A 21777-nucleotide genomic window follows, 5' to 3' on the forward strand; every position below is an offset into this window, starting at 1 on the left:
AGACCCAGTGCAGCCAAGAAAAACAAAAAACCACACTCTCTAATGATGACATAGAGATGCAGTAAGGATCAGATGGGGCAAATTGTACGCCAAAATTCATTAACTGGAAAGCAGCAGTCCTCAACATTGGCTGTGCATTAAAATGACCTGGAGGCTTTAGGAAATCCTGCTGCAGTCTCGGGCTGCACCCAGATTACTTCAGTCATGACCTCTGGAGGTGGAATTTAGGTGTGGTTAATTTTTAAAGCTCCCAGGTAATTATATTGTACAGCTCCATTGAGAACCACTGACCTAAAATAATTATCTGTTGGATTCCAGGTGGCTGCGGAAAAAGTACATTTGATCAGAAGCAGATATGGGGGCCAATATTGAAAAATGCCCATTAGTCTAAATTGGAACTAAAGGTTAGCGTTGACCAATGCTGGAGTGAGATGCCGTTGGCCCTCAGTATCTGTAGATTCCAAATCTGTAAATTCGACCAACCAGGGATGGAAAAAAAAAAAATTCCAGAAAGTCTCAAAGAGCAAAGCTTGAATTTATTGAGATTCTGACAGCTATTTACATAGCATTTACATTATATTTACAAGTATTTACATATCATTACAGTGTATTACATATTATAAGCAATCTAGAGATGATTGCTTATATTATAAGCTGTAAGTATATGGATGTGAATAGATCATATGCAAATACGATGCCATTTTCTATATGGGACTTGAGCATCCTCGGATTTTGGTCAATAGCATGATTAACAGTGAAGATAGTTTAAGTAATATTTGTCTACTTATATGTCCATGATAAGCAACTCAGGAGAGATTAGCCTCAGGTCTTTTCCCAAAGAGATCCTATTTGGGAAGACAAAGGAAACACATCTAATGGAGTGAATGTTTCTGGGCTTTAGGGAAGCCCTGAAAAAGCAGTCAGGATGCCTCTGCATCAGCTGTAGCCTAAATTTATCTCACATGATTTTATTATCCATGATTTTTTATGAGCCTGTAATTGATGGAATACACACAAATAATAATTAGAGTCTGGAGAGTGAGTCTTAATTACAGGCCATGGGGTACTTACTGCTCTTGTTCATTTCTAGTCTGTTCCACTGCTATCAGTGGTGGTTAAGCTGCCACGTTGGTGGTGCAGAGCTGGACCATGGTGGTGGCGGTGGAGGTGGTAGGCAAGGCATAAAGAGATGAACAGATAAATGTGAAGCTCTTTACTTTCCTCCCTCCCCCTCCCTGATGGTCCCCCACTTCAAGAAAGAAATTCAAGCCCAAAACCCCAAACTCGGCCACCTAAATCCATGATGGGAGAAAAATGATTAAACAGCAACCTCTGCCAAAATGATTTTGAATTCTATATGAATCAGCCAAGTGACTCAGCAGCTAAATAAAAGCTCATCTCAAGTGTTTGGGCAAGGGAGCAGGTGGTCCTGCTCTGCCCTGTGGTCAGTCCTCAATACCTCACTGGTATTGGCAGCCTCGGGGTTCAAGAGAGGTCAGGTCCTGAAGCCCAAAGGATGGGGAAGAATCTTGCAAACAATGACAGAGCAGGCAGCAACAAGCCTGGGGAACCACTGGGAGAAGTGACTAGCTGCCTTCAAATATCTAAAGGGCTAGCAGTGGAAAGGTGGATTGGGTTTTCTCTGGGTGATTATAGGGGACAGAGCTGGGCTTGGGGCTGTCCCTTGCAGGAACCAGAGTCTGACTCAACAAACTCTACAGACAGCTGACTCTAAAGACAGTTTTATTAGACAATTGCTTGCATGGAGGTAGTGAACTCCCAGTTATTGAGGGCATTCAAACAGAGGCAGGATGACCACCTGATGGGAATGTGGCCATGGTCAGGAAGGGCACTTGAGAATCAAGTAGTAGAATCTAAAAAGCAGGTATAAATGAACTTATCTACAAAACGGAAATAGAGTTACAGATGTAGACAACAAACTCCTGGTTACTGGGGGGAAAGTGGGGGAGGGATAAATTGCGAGATTGGGATTGACATATACACACTACTATATATAAAATAAAGACCTAATAAGGACCTACTGTATAGCACAGGGAACTCTGCTCAATACACTGTCATGACCTATATGGAAAAAGAATCTTTAAAAGAGTGGATATATGTATATGTATAACTGATTTTCTTTGCTGTACACCTGAAACTAACACAACATTGTAAATCAACTAGACTCCAATTAAAAAAAAAAAGAATTAAGTATTGGGTGAGAGCTGTACAAATTGTCCTCTATGATCTACTTATACTATTTAAAATCCAGTGATGCATTTATGGAGCACTCTTTTCCTTAAAGTTTAATCTTCTGAGCCTTGTGTGTTTAGCAGCGAGCTGGAGTCATCAAGTAATCGTTCCCAGAGGACCGCAGTCATGGCTGCGAATCATGTTATTTTCTCCCCATCCCTTCTTCCTCTCCTCCCTTCCCCTCCTTCAGCTTACTAAGGCAGATCTCCTTGCCTTGTCCTCCAAAGTCCGATTTTTAAAAATATAATTATTACAGATTTGTGCCTCCTGTGCCGGATGCTGGGGGAGCCACAGAACAGAAAAGTTACAAGGAACACGCTCAGAAAGAATTCTTCTGGCCTTGGGCATTGATATGATGCTAAGGAGGAGGCAGTTTCCATAGCAAATGTAGCTGTGACTGATAATTCAATTTTCTAAGGGAGATAAAATGAAGCCTCGGGGAGAAATATTGTTCCCAATTCTCTCTGGATTTTTTTTTTCCCTGCTGAGCTGATGATCTTTTCACACTCACTTGGCATTACCTTGGGTTAAGTTAAAGGGGACCTCAGACATGACACATTCCAGATTCCTCATTGTTCAGAAGGAAGAAACTGAGAAACGAGGAGCTGGGGATGGGGCATAGGGCTTAAAGTTTTTGGTCCATCCAAGGTCACCCAGAGCCTGGGGACAGAGCTGAGACTGAGGTCAGAATTCCATGCACCCAGCTCTGGTCCCCTCCTCCCCAGTTTTTCACAGGCCTAGAAGTGCCCTCTGTGCTCTTTCCTGGAAAGGGTGTGGTCCTAGTTGCCCCTGGACCTTGGGGGACCAGGGACTGGGCCTTAAGCTCTAACTCAAAAGTTGTGAGCAGGAAAGCTCAGCCCATGGCCATACAGCTCTCCTCTGAGCCGTTCATCTTGCTGGTTTTCAGTCGGCTAGCAAACCAAGGTGCCTACCTGCCCTCCCCACCCATCTCCCCCAAACCAGCCTGAAAACCACCCTCCAGACCCTGGACCTTTCTCCTGGGGCTCAAACATCCTGGGGTTCAGAATGTGTGACCCTGTTTCTTCCCCAAGAAGTAGCTATGTCCGAGGGGCTTCTGGGTTGGTCCCCTCCCCACCAGGGGATGGTGTGCTGGGTCCCATTCCTCTGCCACATCAAAGCCCCCTGCCAAAGGGTGTCCTCTGGCAAGGTTCCTCCTGCGGAAAGAGGGAATTTGGGGTTGGTGAGGATCAGCGAGCCCCCTTGCAAAAAGGAGCAGCAGCATAATTTGGGTGGCCCCGTGCACAATGAAAATGCAGGGCCCCTTATTCAAAAACTCTTAAGAATTTCAAGACTTGGGCAGTAGCTCATCAAACCAAGTGTGGGGTGATAGGGGCCGTGTTCTCGAAGCCCACCCTGCTTGGCTCGGTCCAAAATGCATGGGAACAATTCTTGCTTAAAGTCCAGGAATCAAGGAGCCAGGGAGGCCTTCCAGTTCCCCAAATGGATGCTTTGTTCATCCCTAAAAACACATTTCTGTTTCCTCCTGGCCAGCAGGTCTGCCAAGGAACCACCAGGTCACTGTGGTGGTTTGGGAAGCCGGCATTTTGTACTTCCTGTGTTTTAGCAAGACATCCGTCTCCATCACACCCTCGTTATTTCTGATGCTGTTCTACTTAAATGGCGTCAGAGGAGTGGCGCACATCAAATATGAAAGATTAACTGGGCAGCGGAACTGTGAGGTTTTACCGGGGACTAGGCACAAGCCAGGGGCGCAGAGCATCCCTCCACCTCTGCGGAGGAGCCGGGCGCCAGCTGTGCATGCTAATTCAGGCTCTCCCCTCCTGAGGGCGCCGTACTCCAGCCCTGAGCCCCCGGGGAGCAGGGAGCGAGCAGCGGTGCGCGGCTGCACCCCAGGGTCTGTCTCCGCTGGAGCCTTTCGCGGTGCCCAGGCGCCCCCCGCCGGGTGCTGCACCGCACATCCCCCCGCCCCCCCTCCCGCGCCGGCTTCCAGAAAGCTCCCGGTGCTTTCTACGGCATTCTTTGCGCGTGAGTCATGCAGGTTTGCAGCCAGCCCCAAAGTGGGTGTATACGCAGCAGAACGCTATAAATACGGGCGCCTCACCACGCTCTGCACGCGGCGTCGGCAGGAGGAGCGCGCGGGCACCGCTGACCGGTGAGATGTCCCCACCTTTCCTGCCTCTGCGCAGAAGAGCCCCTCCAGGACCCGATGAGCGGGCCGGGGGTGGCAGCCAGGCGAGGAGAAGACGATCGCTAGTAGTTACAGGGCTGTCAGAGGGGCGCTTTAGATGGAGTCGGGGATCCAGGGAAGGGAGGTGGCCGGAGCCCCATCACCAGGCAGCCGAGCCGGGGACCGAATTGCTGGGGCGGCCCACAGGCCCCTAGGGATTCAGGAGGCCCTTTGCTCATTAGCTCCAACCACAATTCTGTGGGTAAACAGGATAGGAGTAATGATCCTCCTTTTGTAGAGATGTGGAAATTGACACCTGGAGGCTGATGCTGTTGCCAGAGGCCAAGCTAGTTAGAATGGCAGAGCTGGCCTGCACTTAGTCTTCCTGCAGTATCTTCCTCGGAAAGATACTGGTCTCCAGGGGTGGTTGTCAGCTTGTGTATGAGTCATCTTGTTTGTCCCCAAATTTTCTAGTTCTTTGGATAGTGTGTTTATAAGTAATGATGTTTTGATTTAAGTATATGTCGCAACCACTCAAATCCTACTCTTCCTGCTTCCTAATGCACCAGGGTACATCCGAGAAACATCACACAACCTCTGCCAGATTTCAGACATCTGATTCAGCTGTCTCATTTTATAGATCATAATCTGGAGAGGTTTAGGACTGTCTCCAAAGATAAACAGCAAATAGGTATCAGAATTGGGATTAGAACCCAAGCCTTGACCTGCCAGAATTTCTGGACCTAATGAAAAAAAGAAGCTGATCATTATTTTTTTTAAGAGCGAGGTTAGGAGTTTAAGAGTAAGTACCGATACTATAAAAGGATGCTCGCAAGAGTGTTCATTATAATAATAGTGGGAAATTGCAGACAATTTTAATGCCCAGCCTTGTAGGATGGCAAAATAAAATACATCAGAAAAAGGCCTATTACACAGCCACAAAAGTGTGCTTTTAGAGAATATTTGAAGACAGTGAATGTAAAGGATCCAAAGGTATGCAAATGCATAGAAAAGGGGAAATATACCACAGTGCTAATGTTTGCCTCTTGATGGTGTGAATTACAGGTGAATTATTTTCTCGTTTTTGTTTTTGGTTGAGATTTCTGCATTTGGGGAGGCAGTAGGAGAGGAGCGTGAGCTTTGGGCTTTAAACCCTGCAGCTTACTAGCTGCTTGACCATGTCCTCCCCATGGCGTCCTCTGGGGAAAGGAGGGCCTTGAAGTGGCTTGTTCAGTCAGAGCAGTTGGTAACCAGGCGCCCTGGCCAGGAGATGGGAGGGGAGGGGAGTCAGTGCAAAGGAAGGGCAGTTTGGCTGCACAGCGGCTGTTCTGGTACTGTCCTTGAACTAGTATCAGTAGCACCTATAAGGCTTATTAGGAAAGCAGTCTCTGAATCAGAATCGGAATTATAATAAGACTCCCGGGTAATTCCTAGGTATTTCAGAGGCACCGATCACTTCACTAAGTCAAAGCCTGCAGTCAGGGAGGGACCACAGGTGGCCTCTGTGTACCTGCCTCAGTTCCTCTGTACCTCTCCCAACATGCCACCCCCTCCCACTTCCCCGATAGATACTGCCAATGCCCATGATTGATTTCCTATGATTACATAAGATCCTTGTGTTTACAGAACACGTTCCCATCTCTGAGATCTACATTGTGTCCATTTCACATATGGAGAAACTGAGGTTCAGAGATTTAAGTGACTTGGCATCAAGGAAAGAACACTGGACTGGGGGTTGGGAGGGCCAGGTTCTCATTCTGGGGTTGCCACCTGCTTGCTGCAGACCTTGGGGAGCCCCATCCTGTCTCTGGGATTGGGCAGGAGATGGGTCTCTCTCCCAGCTCTGAGCTCGCTGGCTCCCGTGGTCCCCAGACTCCTGGTGGGAGATCCTGTACCGACCACTGGGTTTCCAGACTCCTCATCCAGTGCCCTTGCCTTTAGCTGCCCCGCCTCCCTTTTCCTCAGGACCCAATGCCCTGTCTTCTGGTCCCAACCTATTTCAGAGGCTTGTGTATGGATTTCTCAGAAGTCTTTGCTGTCGGGGGCCTCTGCTGGAGGGGTGTTTCTCACTGGCTTTCTCTTTCTGGCGTGACAAAGGCTCTGTCCCTGCTTGAGGCGTTTCAGGCCTCAGTGAGCAGCTAGGGCAGAGTCTGGCAGACCTGAAATAGTGCCCTGGCTCAGCTGCCCGCTCACCACCTCTGGGGAAGGCGCTGACCCACTCTCTTCTCCCACGCTGCTCGGGAACCACAGCCCGGCCGCCTTACTAATTATGTCTCAGGAGAGGCTTGCCTTAATAATGTTCTCCCGAGGGTCCAGGTGGGCCTGCTGAGCAGACGGCAGCTTCTGGAGGTGCATCATTTCAGGAAGGGGAGAGCCCTTTCCCATTCTGTTGTGGGAAGTGGATGAGATCAGTGGAGCGGTTGGGCAGGGGGTGGGGGGGAGGTGGGGTGCGTGGGGTGGGGTAGTGGGGGCGGGAGGTGCATGGGGAAGGGTTTCTGTGTTGCAACAACTTCAGCTTCTGGGAAAGGGTCCATTGTGTAAGACCAGCTGGTCTAGGGCTCAGGGCAGCCAGCCAGGTGGTGGTGGGAGGACCTTGGCAGACACCCTGCTGTGGGCTTAGAGGGACTGGCCCTGTGAAAGGGACCTCCTGCAGGGAGGGCCTCCCACAAGGACTTTTCCTGGGGAGACTCCTTGCCCTGTCCCCCTGCATTAATCCTTTGTCTTTGCCCCTCCCTCTCTACTCCGTGAAGACAGCTGTCCTCCCCACCTCGCTCTACTCCCATCCACGCATCCTGCCTCAAGTCTCACACTAGGGATGACAAATGGACTTATTTCCCTGTAGCGACCCAGAGGGTCTGAGGCTGTCACTGCCTCAGACCCTGGAAAAACAGTTTCAGGAGGTGTCAAGGCTTGGTGGGGGACAGTGCTGTGATTGATTGGTGATGCCTGCTGTAGACAGTATTGGTGATGCAGACAGCACCAGGCTGTCTGTGCTCTGGGCTTCAGTCTCCACTTTACAGGGGACAGGAGAGGCTGGATGAGTGACCTAAGAGAGGTGTCTTCAGGGTTTGTTTGATGTGAGGAGGTATCATCAGATAGATGCCCTTTCTGGATGCAGAAAGCACATGCGCCTTTTTCAGGCATAGTTAGCTATTGTGGGGGAGGAGGAGAAGGAAGAGAAGGAGAAGGAGAGGGAGGAGGAGATGGAAGATAAGGAGGAGAAGGAGGAGGGGGGAGGAGGAGAAGGAAGATAAGGAGGAGGAGGGGGAAGAGGGGGGAGGAGGAGAAGGAAGAGAAGGAGGAGGGGGAGGAGGAGATGGAAGATAAGGAGGAGGAGGAGGAGGTGGGGAGGAGGAGAAGGAAGAGAAGGAGGAGGAGGGGGAGGAGGAGGAGGAGAAGGAGGGCAGCTTGGACCTGAGCCCAGTGGCTCTGACTCGAGTTTCTTGTTTCTTCTGTACTAGGTTGCTGTCCTGTGGTTCCTCCCCATACCCACTTCCTCCACTTCCTTTTGAAGGTGCCCAGTGGCAAGTTTGATCCTTTCTTGTCACTTCCCCGGGATAAAAAGGCGGTGATGCCAGCTGAGGGGAGAGAGGAGGGCAAGGCCTCAGCAGGGCTCCTGGGAAGCTTGCAGGCAGCAGGCTGGGCCAGAAACCAGCAGGCTGTCTAGCTGTTACCATGACAGTTCCCTGTTCTCTACAAACAGAGACGTGCTAGGATTCCAGAACTGGGGAAGGAGGTGAGATGAAGACTCTGCTGCTGCTGGTGGGGCTGCTGCTGAGCTGGGAGGATGGCAGGGCAGTCTCGGACAAAGAGCTGCAGGGTAAGTGACCAGGCGTGCCCTCCTGGTGCTCTTTCCCTCTGTCAGGGCCCCAAGGGTTGGAGACCATCTTTGTCCCGTGCGTCAGGTCTGGTTTGCTCTGCCCAGACCCCTCTCTGAGCCCTCTCTCGCCGGCCTAGGCTCTTTGTGGTCAGGTCGGCTTCCAGGCAGTTTCAGGTGGACCCCAAGCCCTTTCTGGCTGCTGCATCTCGTCTGGCTGTTCCCCTTCCCATCTGCTCGGCCCGGCGTCCACACCTCCTCCGTGATGCTCCATGAAGCCTGGACCATTGGAGCCTTTGTGAATTTCCCCTTGAGTTTCCACAGCACTTACAACCTTTCCACCTAGAAAAGCGATGCTCTGCATTCAGGAAAGGGGAAATATCATTCACTACAAGAGCTTGTCATCCTTCAGAGCCTATCTGGTAGTTCCCCTCTTCTGCCAGGTCTTTCCTGAACCTGTCTTCCCTCTGCCCCACTCTTGTCCTGTGATGTGACCAACCCTCCAGGGTAGAGTTAACAACCCAAACGTTGAGGTCAGAGCTGGTGGGAGTCTGGCTCTGCCCTCCCCAGCTGTATAACCCTGGGTGAGTATCTTGATGTCACTGCTATTCTTTATCCTCTTTTGTGCAACGTGGTGAAGATGGCGTTAAGAGTACTAAATAAAATGCACAGGAAGTGTCCAGCTCAGTGCTGGCCCAGGATAAGCACAACAGAAGTGCTGGCTGTTGCTTTTGGTACTTCGGTGACATTGTCTCATTGTACTTGTCACACGGTGTGGTGTCTGATCACAGTCTCCTTGAGGGATGGTGCTGTTAAGTCACTTCTGTGTCCCTGTCACCTGACACCATGCATTGGAACAAAGAGGAAGAGCAGGTGTTTGCTTAAACTGCATTGCAGAAAAGACTTGTATCCAGAATAATACTATTTTATATTTTGATGTTTAAACAGTTATGCTTCCAGGATTTTTTTTTTCCCCTTGAAAATTTTCTTCTGCAGCTGGATAGGCTGCTTCCCCAGAGCCCCAGGGGCGGACTGGGCTGTCCCTCTGGGGCATGTCCGCATTGATGGTTTGTGTTTCTGAGCAGCTGGGTGTAATTGATTCTTGGGCCCTGGGTCTACAGTGAGCCCTGGGATGGAACCTGTGTCAGGGCAAAGCTGGGGCCCGAAGGCTGCCTGCCAGGGGGATCCCAGCCGTGGCAGCCCCTAGACCCACTGGCCTTTCTGAGCCTTCTAGCTGGTTCCAGTGTTACATCCCTAGCACCATCCCTTCCTCTTACCTCATATACCTCCCTGCCCTTTTCTTGCAGAAATGTCCACCGAGGGGAGTAAGTACGTTAATAAAGAAATCAAAAATGCCCTCAAGGAAGTGAAACAGATAAAGACCCAAATAGAACAAACCAACGAAGAGCGCAAATTGCTGCTTGGCTCCTTAGAGGAGGCCAAGAAGAAGAAAGAGGTAAGGAAGAGCCTGGTGACCCGTGCCTTGATCCTGTGTGCCGGAGGGAGGGAGTGGCCATCGCTCTTCCGAGTGTCCTGCCAGGTTACCATGGTGACCCGCAGTCCTTCCCTGGTTGTGTCAGCTGGTACTGGGGCTGTGGTTAACAAATAGGGAAGGTTTATTTGCTTTTGAAAGCTTCAAGGGGTGAGATCTTGGATCTGGTTTTGTTACAAGCCTGGCGCAGGGCCTGCTGCCCGGATTCACTTCAAAAGATTTTTCTAAACCGCAACTAGTGCAAGCTCCAAGGCAGGTTTTGGGTAGGGTCTGTCACTGTCACAGGTTAGGAGAGGGATGGCACCCTACCTTTGAGAAGCTTAACTAGTACGGGCAATACCTTTCGGGGTGCGGCAGCCACACACTGCGTTGCCCGAGTCTTTCTAGTGTTCCGGACTACATAGTAAAGAGACACCTAGGTCCAATGGTGAACATACAAAACTAAAACACTGTACTTCAATAAACAGCTTATTTAAAAAATCAGCAGTCTCCTTCAGGGTATCCTTAAATCCTGTTCCCATTGCCACCCTACCCCTGACGACAGAGATGCTCAGATGGGGCCCCTGCCACCTTCATGATCTCTAATGCATAGAGTAAAAGCAGAATGAAGACTCAGAGAAGTTCTGCAGTAAAGAAACATGTGTAACTTCATTTAACCCAAGTGTTTTCCAAATTGAATTGACCAGGGAATCCATTTATTTTTTCCCCCCGATAGCTTGTAACAATTCCATGGAAACCACTTAAGGAGACGTTGGTCTGGATGCAGCTGTAACTCTCTTTGAAACCTAATGCCCTTTCTTGGCATCAGTATTAGTTCTTGCCGTACAACGAGGAACCTCCTAGAGCCCACGTAGAAGGGGCACGTTTTGTTCTCGAATTTTTGCGCTTCTCATTGGAGTTTGCATTGGCATTTGCATCTCTTGGCATTTGGCAGTCTAGGTTCTGTGATAAAGCACATCAAGTTAGGAAAAGACTCCATGACTTCTTAGTTGAGGAATATGCAAACCGGAAAGAAAGGCGTTGATTGGCCCAGTAGGAGGTGTGGTGGCCTTCCCCATCTCGGAGCGGCGGGGCGGGGGGGGGGGGGGGGGGGGGCAGGGGACACGGGCTGGGGGGGCAGGGGACATGCTGCAGGAGAAGATCTCACATACCTCCTCCTGGTCAGATATTCATAGTGTAGTTTTGCTTTGGGGAATAGATGGTCTGCTTAATTCTTTGAAGAGTAGTACACTCATTTATCAAGATTTTAAAATAGAAAGGCAGAAGAGGAAAAGTTTTTCCATAACCCTTTTACCTAAGGACAAATCACTTAAGGTTTGATCTATTTCTTTCTACTCTTTCTCCTCTATACTTTTTGGACAGTGGCTATACTCAAACTCATGAATTTTTAACATAAAAATGCTTATTACAATATTTAAAATATATTACAAGCATCCCTTGTAATGCCGTCCTATCTACCTTTTGTAGGTACCACAGTTTCCTTAACTTGTCCCCTTAGTTTTGAGCATCTTGGTTGATTCCAGTATTTTTTTTTTTGCCATCCGTGAATATTGTAACAAGTATTTTCAGGCCTATAGATTTTTCCTTTATTGCAGGAATTCCTTGGGATGGATTCTTGTAGAATTACTAGGTCAAATGTCATGGGCATGTTTGAGAGTTTTGGTAGTAGTTGTGACTTTAATTTCGGAAGCTTACCTATTCCCGTGACATGCCAGGGACCATGGTTGCAAAAGAGAAATAAGATTCAGGGTAGCTTTGGAAGATGACATTTAAATTCCAGAAGTTGAGACTAGAAAGTGGGTATTAGTGAGAGGGAAGTCCTGGGGTAAAGACTGTAAGTTCAGTGGCAGAGAAAGGAGGTGTCCAGATGGGCTCTAGTGGCCGGAAAGGACAAGGGGATGTTTAAAGCCAGATGGGGAGGCACTTCCAGGAGGACAAATGTGGGAACGCGTGAGCCAGAGCAGGGATGGAAATAAGCACCCCTTGTGGCCAGGTTGGGCAAGGGCGAGGAGTGGGGTGGCACCACCGGGCCTGCTTGGGGAAGGGGAAGCTGTGGCGTCTGTGTCTAACCCAACCTGTGTCCTCCTGTAGGATGCCCTGAACGACACCAGGGATTCTGAAATAAAGCTGAAGGCGTCCCAGGGGGTGTGCAATGAGACCATGACGGCCCTCTGGGAGGAGTGTAAGCCCTGCCTGAAACAGACCTGCATGAAGTTCTATGCGCGCGTCTGCAGAAGCGGCTCGGGACTGGTTGGCCAACAGGTGACAAGGGGCCCCACTCCTTCAGCACAGCCTAGGCTCTGGTTGGGCAGTGAGAAGAACTGAATATGCTTCTTTGATTCTGCCCAATTCCAAGCGTGGGGGTTTCCCCATTGAGCATTTCTCCCACACCAGCTGAGTGTCCCGCAGTTCAACTCAGTTCTGACACTGTCTACCCGGAGACAGCGTCAGACCCCACAGGTTCAGGGCTCAGTCCCACAAGATGCCACCCCTCCCCCACCCCCAACTTCAGCCACCAATCACAAGTCCAGGTGGTTACCTGCGCTTCTGGCCAAGTGGCTGTAGGTTGGAAGGTGCCATGGCTGGGTTCAATTAATTTGCTGGAGAAACTCATAGAACTCGGAGAAACATTTTACCTACTAGGTTATTGGTTTGCTATAAAAGGATATAACTCAGGAACAGCCAGATGGAAGAGATGCACAGGGCGAGGGATGGGGAAAGGATGGGGAGCTTCCATGCCCTCTTCGAGTGCAACAGTCTCCTGCATCTCACTGGCATAGGTGTTCACCAACCCAGGAGCTCCCCAAGTCCATCCTTTTGGGTTTAAGGGAGGCATGATTACGTAGGTATGGTTGATTAAATCATTGGCCATTGGTGATTGATTGAACATCCAACCCCTCTCCCCTCCCTGGAAATCTGGGGGTGGGGCTGAAAGTTCCAAACCTCTAATCCTAGGGTTGACTCTCCTGGTGACCAGCTCCCATCTTTTGGTGCTTTCCAAAGGTCACCTCACTAACGTAAGACACCTTTATTGCTCTTATCACAGGAAATGCCAAGGACTTTAGGCCTCTTTGTCAAGAACCAGACCAAATATATATTTCTTATTATAAATCATGATATCACAGCTTCATTTCACACACCAGATGCAATTGATTAGTTCTGGCTACATTTGGGCCCAGAGCACTGTGATCAATTGGTAATGTCTGCTATGAGTGCAGTAATGCAGAGTCATGAAGAGCACCTATGCCAGGTATTTCCCATCTTAGAAGACTCATCCAGCAATTATTAGCTGCATAACGTAACAAATGGCTCCATGGTATGGCAGAGCCCTGTGTCCACTTAAACAGAAGGAATTAAGAATTTTTTTTTTTTTTTTGGTTGTGTTGGGTCTTTGTTCCTGCGCACAGGCTTTCTCTAGTTGTGGAGAGTAAGGGCTACTCTTTGTTGCCTTTGTTGTGGTGTGTAGGCTTCTCAGTGCAGTGGCTTCTCTTGTTGCAGAGCACAGGCTCTAGGCTAGTGGGCTTCAGTCATTGTGGCTCACGGGCTCTAGAGCACAGGTTCAGTAGTTGCGGTGCACAGGCTTCAGTAGTCGTGGCACGTGGGCTCATTATTTGTGGCTCACAGGCTCTAGAGCACAGGCTCAGTAGTTGTGGCGCACAGGCTTAGTTGCTCCGCAGCATGTGGGATCTTCCCAGACCAGGGATCAAACCTGTGTCCCCTGCATTGGCAGGCAGATTCTTAACCACTGCACCACCAGGGAAGTCCAGAAGGAATTCAGAATTTTTAGTATTCTAATATTGATCCGCCCTCCTCTGCAGGCTTTGCTCAGTTAGGATTCATGAATTTTGCCCTTCCCTGGAATCCTGTCAGTTGACCCTTGGCTGAAACAGGTGTGAGGATCATCGGTGGCCAAAGAGGACAGCAGACTGGTCTCATGTGACGGGCCTTGTGACTCTCTTGTCCTTGCAGGGCTTCCTAAACTCTTCCCTGTCGGGGTAGGTAGGATGGAAGGGCATTGGCCTGGACAGTTCAGAGGCAGGGAGCTAGTCCCAGCTGGGCCTTCTGCCACCTGCTGCAACTCTGAGTTGCCCCTGATGCAGCCAGGAGGGGCCGGACCTAGCCCATCTTGACAAGGGGGAGGTGCCCTGACTGTCCCCCGTCTCCTGTCGCAGCTCGAGGAGTTTCTGAACCAGAGCTCCCCCTTCTACTTGTGGATCAACGGTGACCGCATCGACTCCCTGCTGGAGAACGACCGACAGCAGAGCCACGTGATGGACGTCATGGAGGACAGCTTCACTCGGGCGTCCAGCATCATGGACGAGCTCTTCCAGGACCGGTTCTTTCCCCGCAAGTTCCAGGACACTCAGTACTACTCGCCCTTCGGCTCATTTCCGAGGGGATCGCTCTTCTTCAATCCCAAATCCCGCTTCGCCCGGAATGTCATGCCCTTCCCCATGTTGGAGCCCCTGAACGTCCACGACATGTTTCAGCCCTTCTTCGACATGATCCGCCAGGCCCAGCAGGCCATGGATGCCCACATGCATAGAACTCCCTACCGCTTCCCGATGCTGGAATTCCCAGGAGGTTAGAAGGACGGGATGGGAATCCACAGGTCATTGAGACGCTAGTCCTTTAGGTGCTCAGAACTGTGCCCGGGGATGGTGTGTGTCATCTGAATTCCCCCCCAGCAGCCTGGGGAGGGCGCTATCACCCCGGTTTGATGGGGACAAAACTATGACAGGGCAGTAAAGGAGCGTGTCCAAGGGTTCACAGCTGATAAAGTGGGAGCCGGTCCAATCTAGCCCTACGGGACTTGGAACCTGGATTCTTTTGAGCGTGCCAGTCTCCTTCCAGCAACTGGTGGGCATGACATGGACTGTTTCCTCCAGAGAACTAGATCCCTTTGTCTTGGGAACTCAGGTGGCTTTATGTGGACGCCATGCATATATTGGTGACAGATTGTATAAGCTCATGGTACAGTGAAGAAAGCTGTTCGTGGCTGTAACCTTAGGGTCTGGTAGAGAATGGGCACACAATGAATATCTTTTGAATGAATGAACTTCAGTGGGGACACAAAAACCCAAAACTTTGAGAAGTGATTTCCTCCTGTTGAATCAATAGACACTTGTTGGCCAATCCCATCTCCTAAATGCTACCGTTTGACCAGCACCGGGTTTGGCTCGAAATCGATTGGAAATACAGGAGCATGTTGAATTGAACGAGCAGTTACTGCATATCCATAATTGGGGGGCAGTGGGGGGTGCCTGCATTATCAGGACGTTCTAAGGTGGACCCTGTTCCTGCTTTCAAGGGGCTTGCTGCCTGGCCAGGGGAGAGAAGTGAGTCAGACAGAAGGAAGAGCAAAACAGGTTACGACACCGAAGAACAGCACGAACAGCGAGGGGAGTGTGGAGGCAGGAGGCGTGTCAGCAGGTGGGGGTGGGGGAGGGGGGCCGTAGCCAGCTCAGGGACCCCTGGGAGCCACCTCCTGGTCCTGCGGCAGGGAGCCCTGATCCGAGCCTGTGTCTGCAGGCAAACAGCCAGATTCTGCTTTGCCCGCAGAACCATCTCCAAGGGCCAGACAGTAGTGTGAAGGGCTCAGAGATCGGGGTGGCCCATCTCTGTGCGGCTTTGTGTGACTTTCCCTCCTGTGTCTCCAGGAAACAACAACGACCGCACTGTGTGCAAGGAAATCCGCCACAACTCCACGGGATGCCTGAGGATGAAGGACCAGTGTGAAAAGTGCCAGGAGATCTTGTCAGTGGGTGAGTCGGGGGGGGGGGGGGGGGGGGCGTGGTCTCCTGTGACTTCGGGTCACTGTGCCTCACTGGGGCTGCCTTAGGGGGTCAGAGGGATGGGAGTTCAAATGCCAGCTCTGCTGCCTTCCAGCGGGGTCTCTGGGGGAGGGGGGTCCTTTGCCCGGCTCTGCCTGGGTCCCCACCTGGGGTTGAGGGTTAAGATGTGGGGCTGTCTCTGATGTCAGGACATAGAATACCAAGTGCTTACCACATCATCCAGCTCACGGTTAACAGGCCGAGTGTGGGAGGGGCTGCTGTGCTTTTCTAAAAAGCTGTCATCCTTTGACTTGTCCCAGTTAGTCTGTTCCCAAGGGCCAAACCTAGTAGACATCCTCATGTTTTGCTGCAGACGATGAGAGTTTAGACAGTGTGGATTCTGTTAAACAGATCCTTACCATGTGTTTGTTACTAAACACTCTTCTAAACACTTTCCAGACATTTACTTTCTTCCCCAGAATAACCGGGGTGGCTACAGTTATCTTCCCTGTCTTACAGAGGAGGAAACTGAGTCAGGGAAGGTTCGGTGACCTGCCCAAGATTATATGACACCCCCTCCCTGGGGGTGTTTGCGATGTGTTCCCAACCAGTGCTGCTGTGTTCTCTCTCCTGAACACCCGGGTCTCTCCTAGTGGTACCTTAGCTTCCCAGCAACTTTACCTTTGGTCCCTGAGGCAAAGGAAATACCTCCCTTGCACTGTTTCCCTCTGTTTTATCAGGGGGACTAAATTCTTCCTCCTTGGAGATAACAGCTATAAAAGCAACAAAACGCTTCCTGGCCACAACAGTCTATGCTGAGAAAGAGTTAATTGTGTCCCTTGTACCGAGTGGATCAATCTGTGGCTTTGCTCTTTCTTAATACTTTTGGGTTTGCCCAGGCAGGCCTTTAGAGTCTAGTTAAATATTCCTAGTTTCATTTCTGTGATTTTAGAAGCCACTGCAAAAAAAATACAAATACGGTAAGAGGCTGAGCTGTGAAGAAGTGAGGTGAGAACACAACCAAGCCTCCTAGGTTTATCTCATAAAATATCATAATTAGAAGCGTGTAAATCACACAGCACCTCACTGTGAGGAAGTCATGTTAGGGCCATAAGAAGAGACCTGCAAATGCCCAGGCTCAGATTGGCATCCCTGGCACTGATCTTAACAGTCACTGATCACAACTTCCTGAAACAGTGGTTTTCTTCTCTACATTGAGGAAGACTTATGATCTCTTATCTAAGGTGCTTGCAACCATTTGAGTGTGTGCTGCCTGGGACCTCCAGGCTGGAACTTCGCAGTCTACTGGCATTTTGGACCAGGTCGTTCTTTGTGGTGGGGGGCCGCCCTGTGCACTGTGGGATGTTTAGCAACATCCCTGGCCTTTACCCGTTGGATGCCAGTAGCCTCCCACCCCCCACCCCAGGTGTGACACCAAAAATGTTTTCAGACCTTGTCAATATCCCTGGGGATAGCACCACCCCAGGTGAGAACCACTGCTTCTAGACTGCATCCAGGTTCTCAGTGACTGTCCTTATTTTCAATTATTCCCTGATAAGAAGCGTTAAGTTTAGTCATCATATATCTTTTTCAACCCAGCTTATTGTTAGTAATCCTATGTCTTGCCCCACCTGACATTTTATTTTACTTTAATAGAAATGATTACAGCCACATGGTGATGTGTACAGAGAGCTCCTCCTTTCCCCTGACTTGCTGGGGTTTGATGTGCTCCTTTGGGGATATTTTTCAAAAATCAGGGGAGAGAAAAACAGTAGTTTTTAAAGAGAGAGTGGGTCGTTTCCAGCTCTTACCCACCTGACAACCTGCAGTGGGGAGTTGGGGACCAAAAACAATGAACTCCCTGCTCTCTGGTGAACTTGGTGACCAGCCATGGTGGCAGCTGGGCTAGCCCGGCCCCCCAGCCCCAGGCTACTGTGCTTTGTGGCCTGAGGGCTCTGATTGGCTCTTCTGCCACCCAGGCTCTTGTGGCCAGAATTTCAAACTCTACAGCTACAGGCAAGCTTGCAGAATTTTCCAGAGCCACAGACTCAGAGTAGGGAGAGCTCACGTTTAGGAGTTAAAGCCCTGGGTTCAGCATCCTGGCCTCACAAATCGTTCATCCTATGACTTTAGGCAAGTGACTTACCTCCATGGTTCTCTGTTTCATTATTAGTAATATTTACATCAGAACACATCTGACTATTAGAGGTCACAGCTCTCCAAAGCACTTGGTGGTACCTGGTACACAGCAGGTACCACACAAATGGCAACTACAAGTAACATCCACTGTTTCTGGAAATGACTCATGGGGGGATGAGGGCAGTGAGAGGAGCTCCACGTGTGAGCACACGGAACACAGAGGTCCGTGCTTCCTGAGGTGTGGGCAGTGCCCTTCATTGCTGGTCTCCAAGGAGACAGGGTCTTGCTCCTAAAGAGAGATGAGTGATGTCACTAAGACAGTTTCGTTCAGCTGACACGGTCATCCAGAACAAGACTTTCTCGATGAAGGAAGCACATGCTGACTGACACTCGGAGCGAGCTCTCTGCTTTGTCTTGGGCTGACAGCAAACGCTTGGTGGACCGGCGCTTGGAGTAGCTCTGCCTTAGGTCCCGGCTGTGTGAACCAGTTGCCATTTGTTTTCATCCCTTTTTCGCTCTCCCTTCACATTTCTGTTGTTCGTTTTTGTTTTTCATCCCCGGGGCAGACTGTTCGGCCAACAACTCCTCTCAGATGCTGCTGCGCCAGCAGCTGAACATGTCCTTGCAGCTGGCAGAGAGGTTCAGCAAGCTGTACGACCAGCTGCTCCAGTCCTACCAGCAGAAGATGCTCAACACGTCCTCCCTGCTGAAGCAGCTGAACGAGCAGTTCAACTGGGTGTCCCAGCTGGCCAACCTCACGCAGGGTGATGACCAGTACTATCTCCAGGTCTCCACGGTGAGTCTGTCCTGGCCACACAGTGAAGCTGGGCTCAGGGTGCTGTCTGGAGGTCATGTGATCCTCCCCTGGGGGTGAAACAGGGTGAAGATGTTCAAGAGGGCACATCTGCTTTTCACTGAGCGTTTGTCATACGGCAGGAAACAGATTCAAGCACAGTGGTGCATGGAAACCTCATCACTCAGTGAGGCGGAATGGCATGACCCCATTTTACAGATGAGGAAACTTGAGAGGTTCAGCGGCTTACGCAAGGTCTCCTACCTGAGGGGTGATCACCTGGGCGTTTGTTTGAACCTGTCTGCCTGGCTGCAGAGCTTGTGCTGTTTCTGGGGAGCTGCCTTCCTGCCCTGTCCCATGTGGGATGGCTCATGAATTGGCCCAATGTTCTCCTCCCGTGATAAGAAGCTTCTCTCTAACTCTGGGAACCTTGACTTTTTCTTTCCCTGATTCCTCTTCTGCCATCGCGTGGCCAGTGGCTGCTCAAAGGAAACGTGGTGGCTTGGAAACCATGTTTTACACAGTGGGGCTTCCCCAGGCTGGTCCTTTGTGAATGACATTTACACCTACAAACGAGTGTCTCTGAATTAGGGTATTTCTGTTCATCGAATTGTACAGAAGCCCGAGGTTAGTAAAAAGCAAAGGGTTCAGAAAAAAAAAAAGAAAAGCGAAGGGGTCAACTGATCTGCAGTAAGCTTGACTCTAGCTGCCAGATGAGTCCGTGTTGACCATTGTTTCTGCCCCATCTTACCTTTTCTCCTTCTAGGTGAATTCCCACAGTTCTGACCCCAGCGTTCCCTCCGGCCTCACTAAGGTGGTTGTGAAGCTATTCGATTCCTTCCCCATCACTGTGACGGTCCCACAAGAAGTCTCCAATCCTAAGTTTATGGAGACCGTGGCAGAGAAAGCGCTACAACAATACCGCCAGAAGAGCCGGTGAGTGTGTGGGCCTCGCCTCTGGGCCCAACAGGTCCCTGGGGACTGAGAAAAGGGCAGAGGACCCGGCCTGGAAATCGCTGCTCCCAAAGCCAGAGCCCAGGCAGGAAGCCAGAAAATTACTGGGAATTTTCTTCTTCCTTTGGAGGATGTTCTTTCTGGTTGATAAGAATCAGAGCATTGGCTGCTGCCTCTCAGTGAATATCAGGCCTCACCTTCCCCTCCCTGCCTTCTTTTTCAGTGAGGAGTGAGATGTGAACGTTGCTCTTCCACGTATGGGGGTGTCTGCGTCCAGTCGCCGCTGAGATGAGCCACAGGCCCCCTCTAGAGAGCTCTGCACGTCACCAGCTGACCAGGCCCTGGGCTTGAGGCCCTCCTGACCCCACCCAGCTTCTCCTCCCTCTGGATTTGCACTCTAATGCCTGCGTTTGCTGATCACGGGAAGAACTTCCCCGCATGCCACTAACTCAATAAACCGCCTTGTAATCTGAATGCTCCGCTGTGTCCTCTTTATGCTGTTTTGTTGTTTTGTTTTGTTTTATGTCTCTCACACACCTTCATTTGGGTATGGGGGGAAAAGGAGAAAAGAAAGAGCAGTGGCTAAGATGGTATATTCTCATGTAGTTGAGAATAAAAGGAGTTGGACAATGAGGTTGACCCAGTTCAAGGATCTCTTGCTTTTAGGAAGAGAGATGTGTCTCTACAGCCAGCTAAAATACATTTCTGAAAAATGAATCTTTTCCACTCCATTATAAAGCAGATACATATTCTGATTTGGGGAGGGGGAGGGTGATATCCTGAAGGGACACATTGAAAATTAGGGTGCAGAAGGGGTAAAGATAAGGCATGCCAGTTATTTTAATACATAGTTGATATATTTCTTATGGAAAATGTAGTCCCCCCAGATCAAAATGAGCTAATTTCCTTTTAGTAGTAAGAGCTTAGAATCCCTGTGGTATCTTCTTGACTGTGGCATTGTTTGGCCACTGTCAGTCTCTGCAACCTTTACCTTATTCCCTCCAGCGCAGGAATTTCTCCTCTGTCTGGGTTTTTGCTGGCCTGCAGTACCCTGTGTTGCCAGCAGGTGGCACTGACTAATTGTGGTACTTGTCTCTATATTAAGAAGCCTTTCCAGTTATGAATCTTCTCTACAGAATTCTGTTCATCAAATACACTTCAAATGGAAATAAAAGCCATATGAATGCACCCCTGGTTTGTAACAAAGTCCACAGGTGAATTAAAAGCTTAAAATATTCTTAGTTTACCATTCCTTGTCTTTCCTTTCTAAGTTATAAGCACCCTTGCCACACAAACAACAAACTCTACAATTTAGCTTATGTCCACAGAAGCTAGTATTTTAGTACTGCTATCAAGGGAATGCAGAATAAAGTTAGTGTGAGTCACTTAAAGATATACATTAATTAGGGTTATGGGTTCAGAAGGCAATTACTAAAATGACCACAATTGTAAATTGTATATTACATTAATGTCACAGATTATGTTTCAAAAATTATTTTCTGTTTTCCATTATATTGCTGGATGGTGGCAGTCACTAGACCCAGTTGTTGCCTCTTTTGATGCAACCTCCTTTAAGCTTTCCTAGACCTGCCCCTTAAAAGTCAGAGCCTAAAGCTGACTCTGAGTTTCGCTGGGCCCCCTTTTCCCCATCCTATTCCCCTCTGCGCAGTGGCCTGGTTTGAGGGTCCTTGGATGTCCCTCATTCCTAACAGAAGTTCCAGCCTGAGGCCCTAGGAGGTCTGAGGCAGGAAAAGAGGCAGGAAATTCTGGCTGGAGGAGTGTGTGGATAATGAGCCCTTGATTTCCGGCTTCTAGGATCCTTGTGGCAGAGTGGGAGTGGAGCTTGATGTTCTGAGAAGATGGGGCTTGTCCTCCGCTTGGCAAGGGGGGATGGCACAAACCCTACTGCCAGGCTCTGTGTTGACACTTGACAGCCCTCTGTCAGAAAACTGTAATTAGATATCATTGTTGATGACTACCAGGTGAAATGACACCAGAGTTGTGCAGTGTGCAACCTGGGCAACTGTAATCAGGAGCCCTGAGCCAACCACAGTGCTCTAACCCCTGGGCCTACTGCTTTGTGTAATCCCACCGGGTCCCCACAATTACCCTCAGGACATGGGTTATTTCCCTGCACAGCACAAAGCTTCCAGGAGTAGCCTTCATTAGAGGAGTGCCCTGTGACTGGGAAGGCCTAGAGGAGAAAAGACCCCACCCCAGTTCCTTGTGGTCCACAGAGGCTGTAAAGAGAACCCCGGGTTGCGATCCTGCCCTGTCAAGTAATGGGGAATAGGGGAGCGGTGGGAGCCAGGAAGCCCCCCAGGAGTATGTGGAGCAGAGCTCGCCACCTAGTGGTAGGGGTGGGGGTGACAGGGGCCACTTGGCTCAGGTTTCCCTTTCCCAAAG

The 21777-nt window shown here is 49.9% G+C and overlaps 1 protein-coding gene across 3 annotated transcripts; it reads left to right on the plus strand.

Annotated features, from left to right (window-relative positions):
* The first annotated feature begins 4239 nt into the window (after positions 1-4239).
* On the plus strand, positions 4240-19845 carry CLU (clusterin). Of its 3 annotated transcripts, none has more exons than XM_057724708.1 (9): positions 4240-4387; positions 8106-8222; positions 9527-9675; positions 11803-11973; positions 13884-14295; positions 15372-15476; positions 18191-18420; positions 19184-19353; positions 19595-19845. In XM_057724708.1, exons 2-9 carry the CDS (start codon positions 8144-8146, stop codon positions 19602-19604), a joined length of 1326 nt encoding a protein of 441 aa, XP_057580691.1. In that variant the 5' UTR covers positions 4240-4387; positions 8106-8143; the 3' UTR covers positions 19605-19845. The 3 variants fall into 3 exon arrangements, with proteins under 3 accessions (XP_057580691.1, XP_057580693.1, XP_057580692.1); XM_057724710.1 differs by lacking the exon at positions 4240-4387 and adding an exon at positions 7880-7916; XM_057724709.1 differs by lacking the exon at positions 4240-4387 and adding an exon at positions 7889-7926.
* The last annotated feature ends 1932 nt before the right edge of the window (positions 19846-21777 follow it).

This window comes from Hippopotamus amphibius, chromosome 2, assembly GCF_030028045.1.
Source record: "Hippopotamus amphibius kiboko isolate mHipAmp2 chromosome 2, mHipAmp2.hap2, whole genome shotgun sequence".
Classification (NCBI taxonomy): domain Eukaryota; kingdom Metazoa; phylum Chordata; class Mammalia; order Artiodactyla; family Hippopotamidae; genus Hippopotamus; species Hippopotamus amphibius.

Excerpts from the sequence above, each read along its gene's own strand:
- CLU (XM_057724708.1), top strand. The coding sequence starts at position 8,144 with ATGAAGACTCTGCTGCTGCTGGTGGGGCTGCTGCTGAGCTGGGAGGAT. Across the intron at positions 8,223-9,526 it reads CTCGGACAAAGAGCTGCAGG|AAATGTCCACCGAGGGGAGT; the intron begins GTAAGTGACCAG and ends CTTTTCTTGCAG. Across the intron at positions 11,974-13,883 it reads CGGGACTGGTTGGCCAACAG|CTCGAGGAGTTTCTGAACCA; the intron begins GTGACAAGGGGC and ends CTCCTGTCGCAG.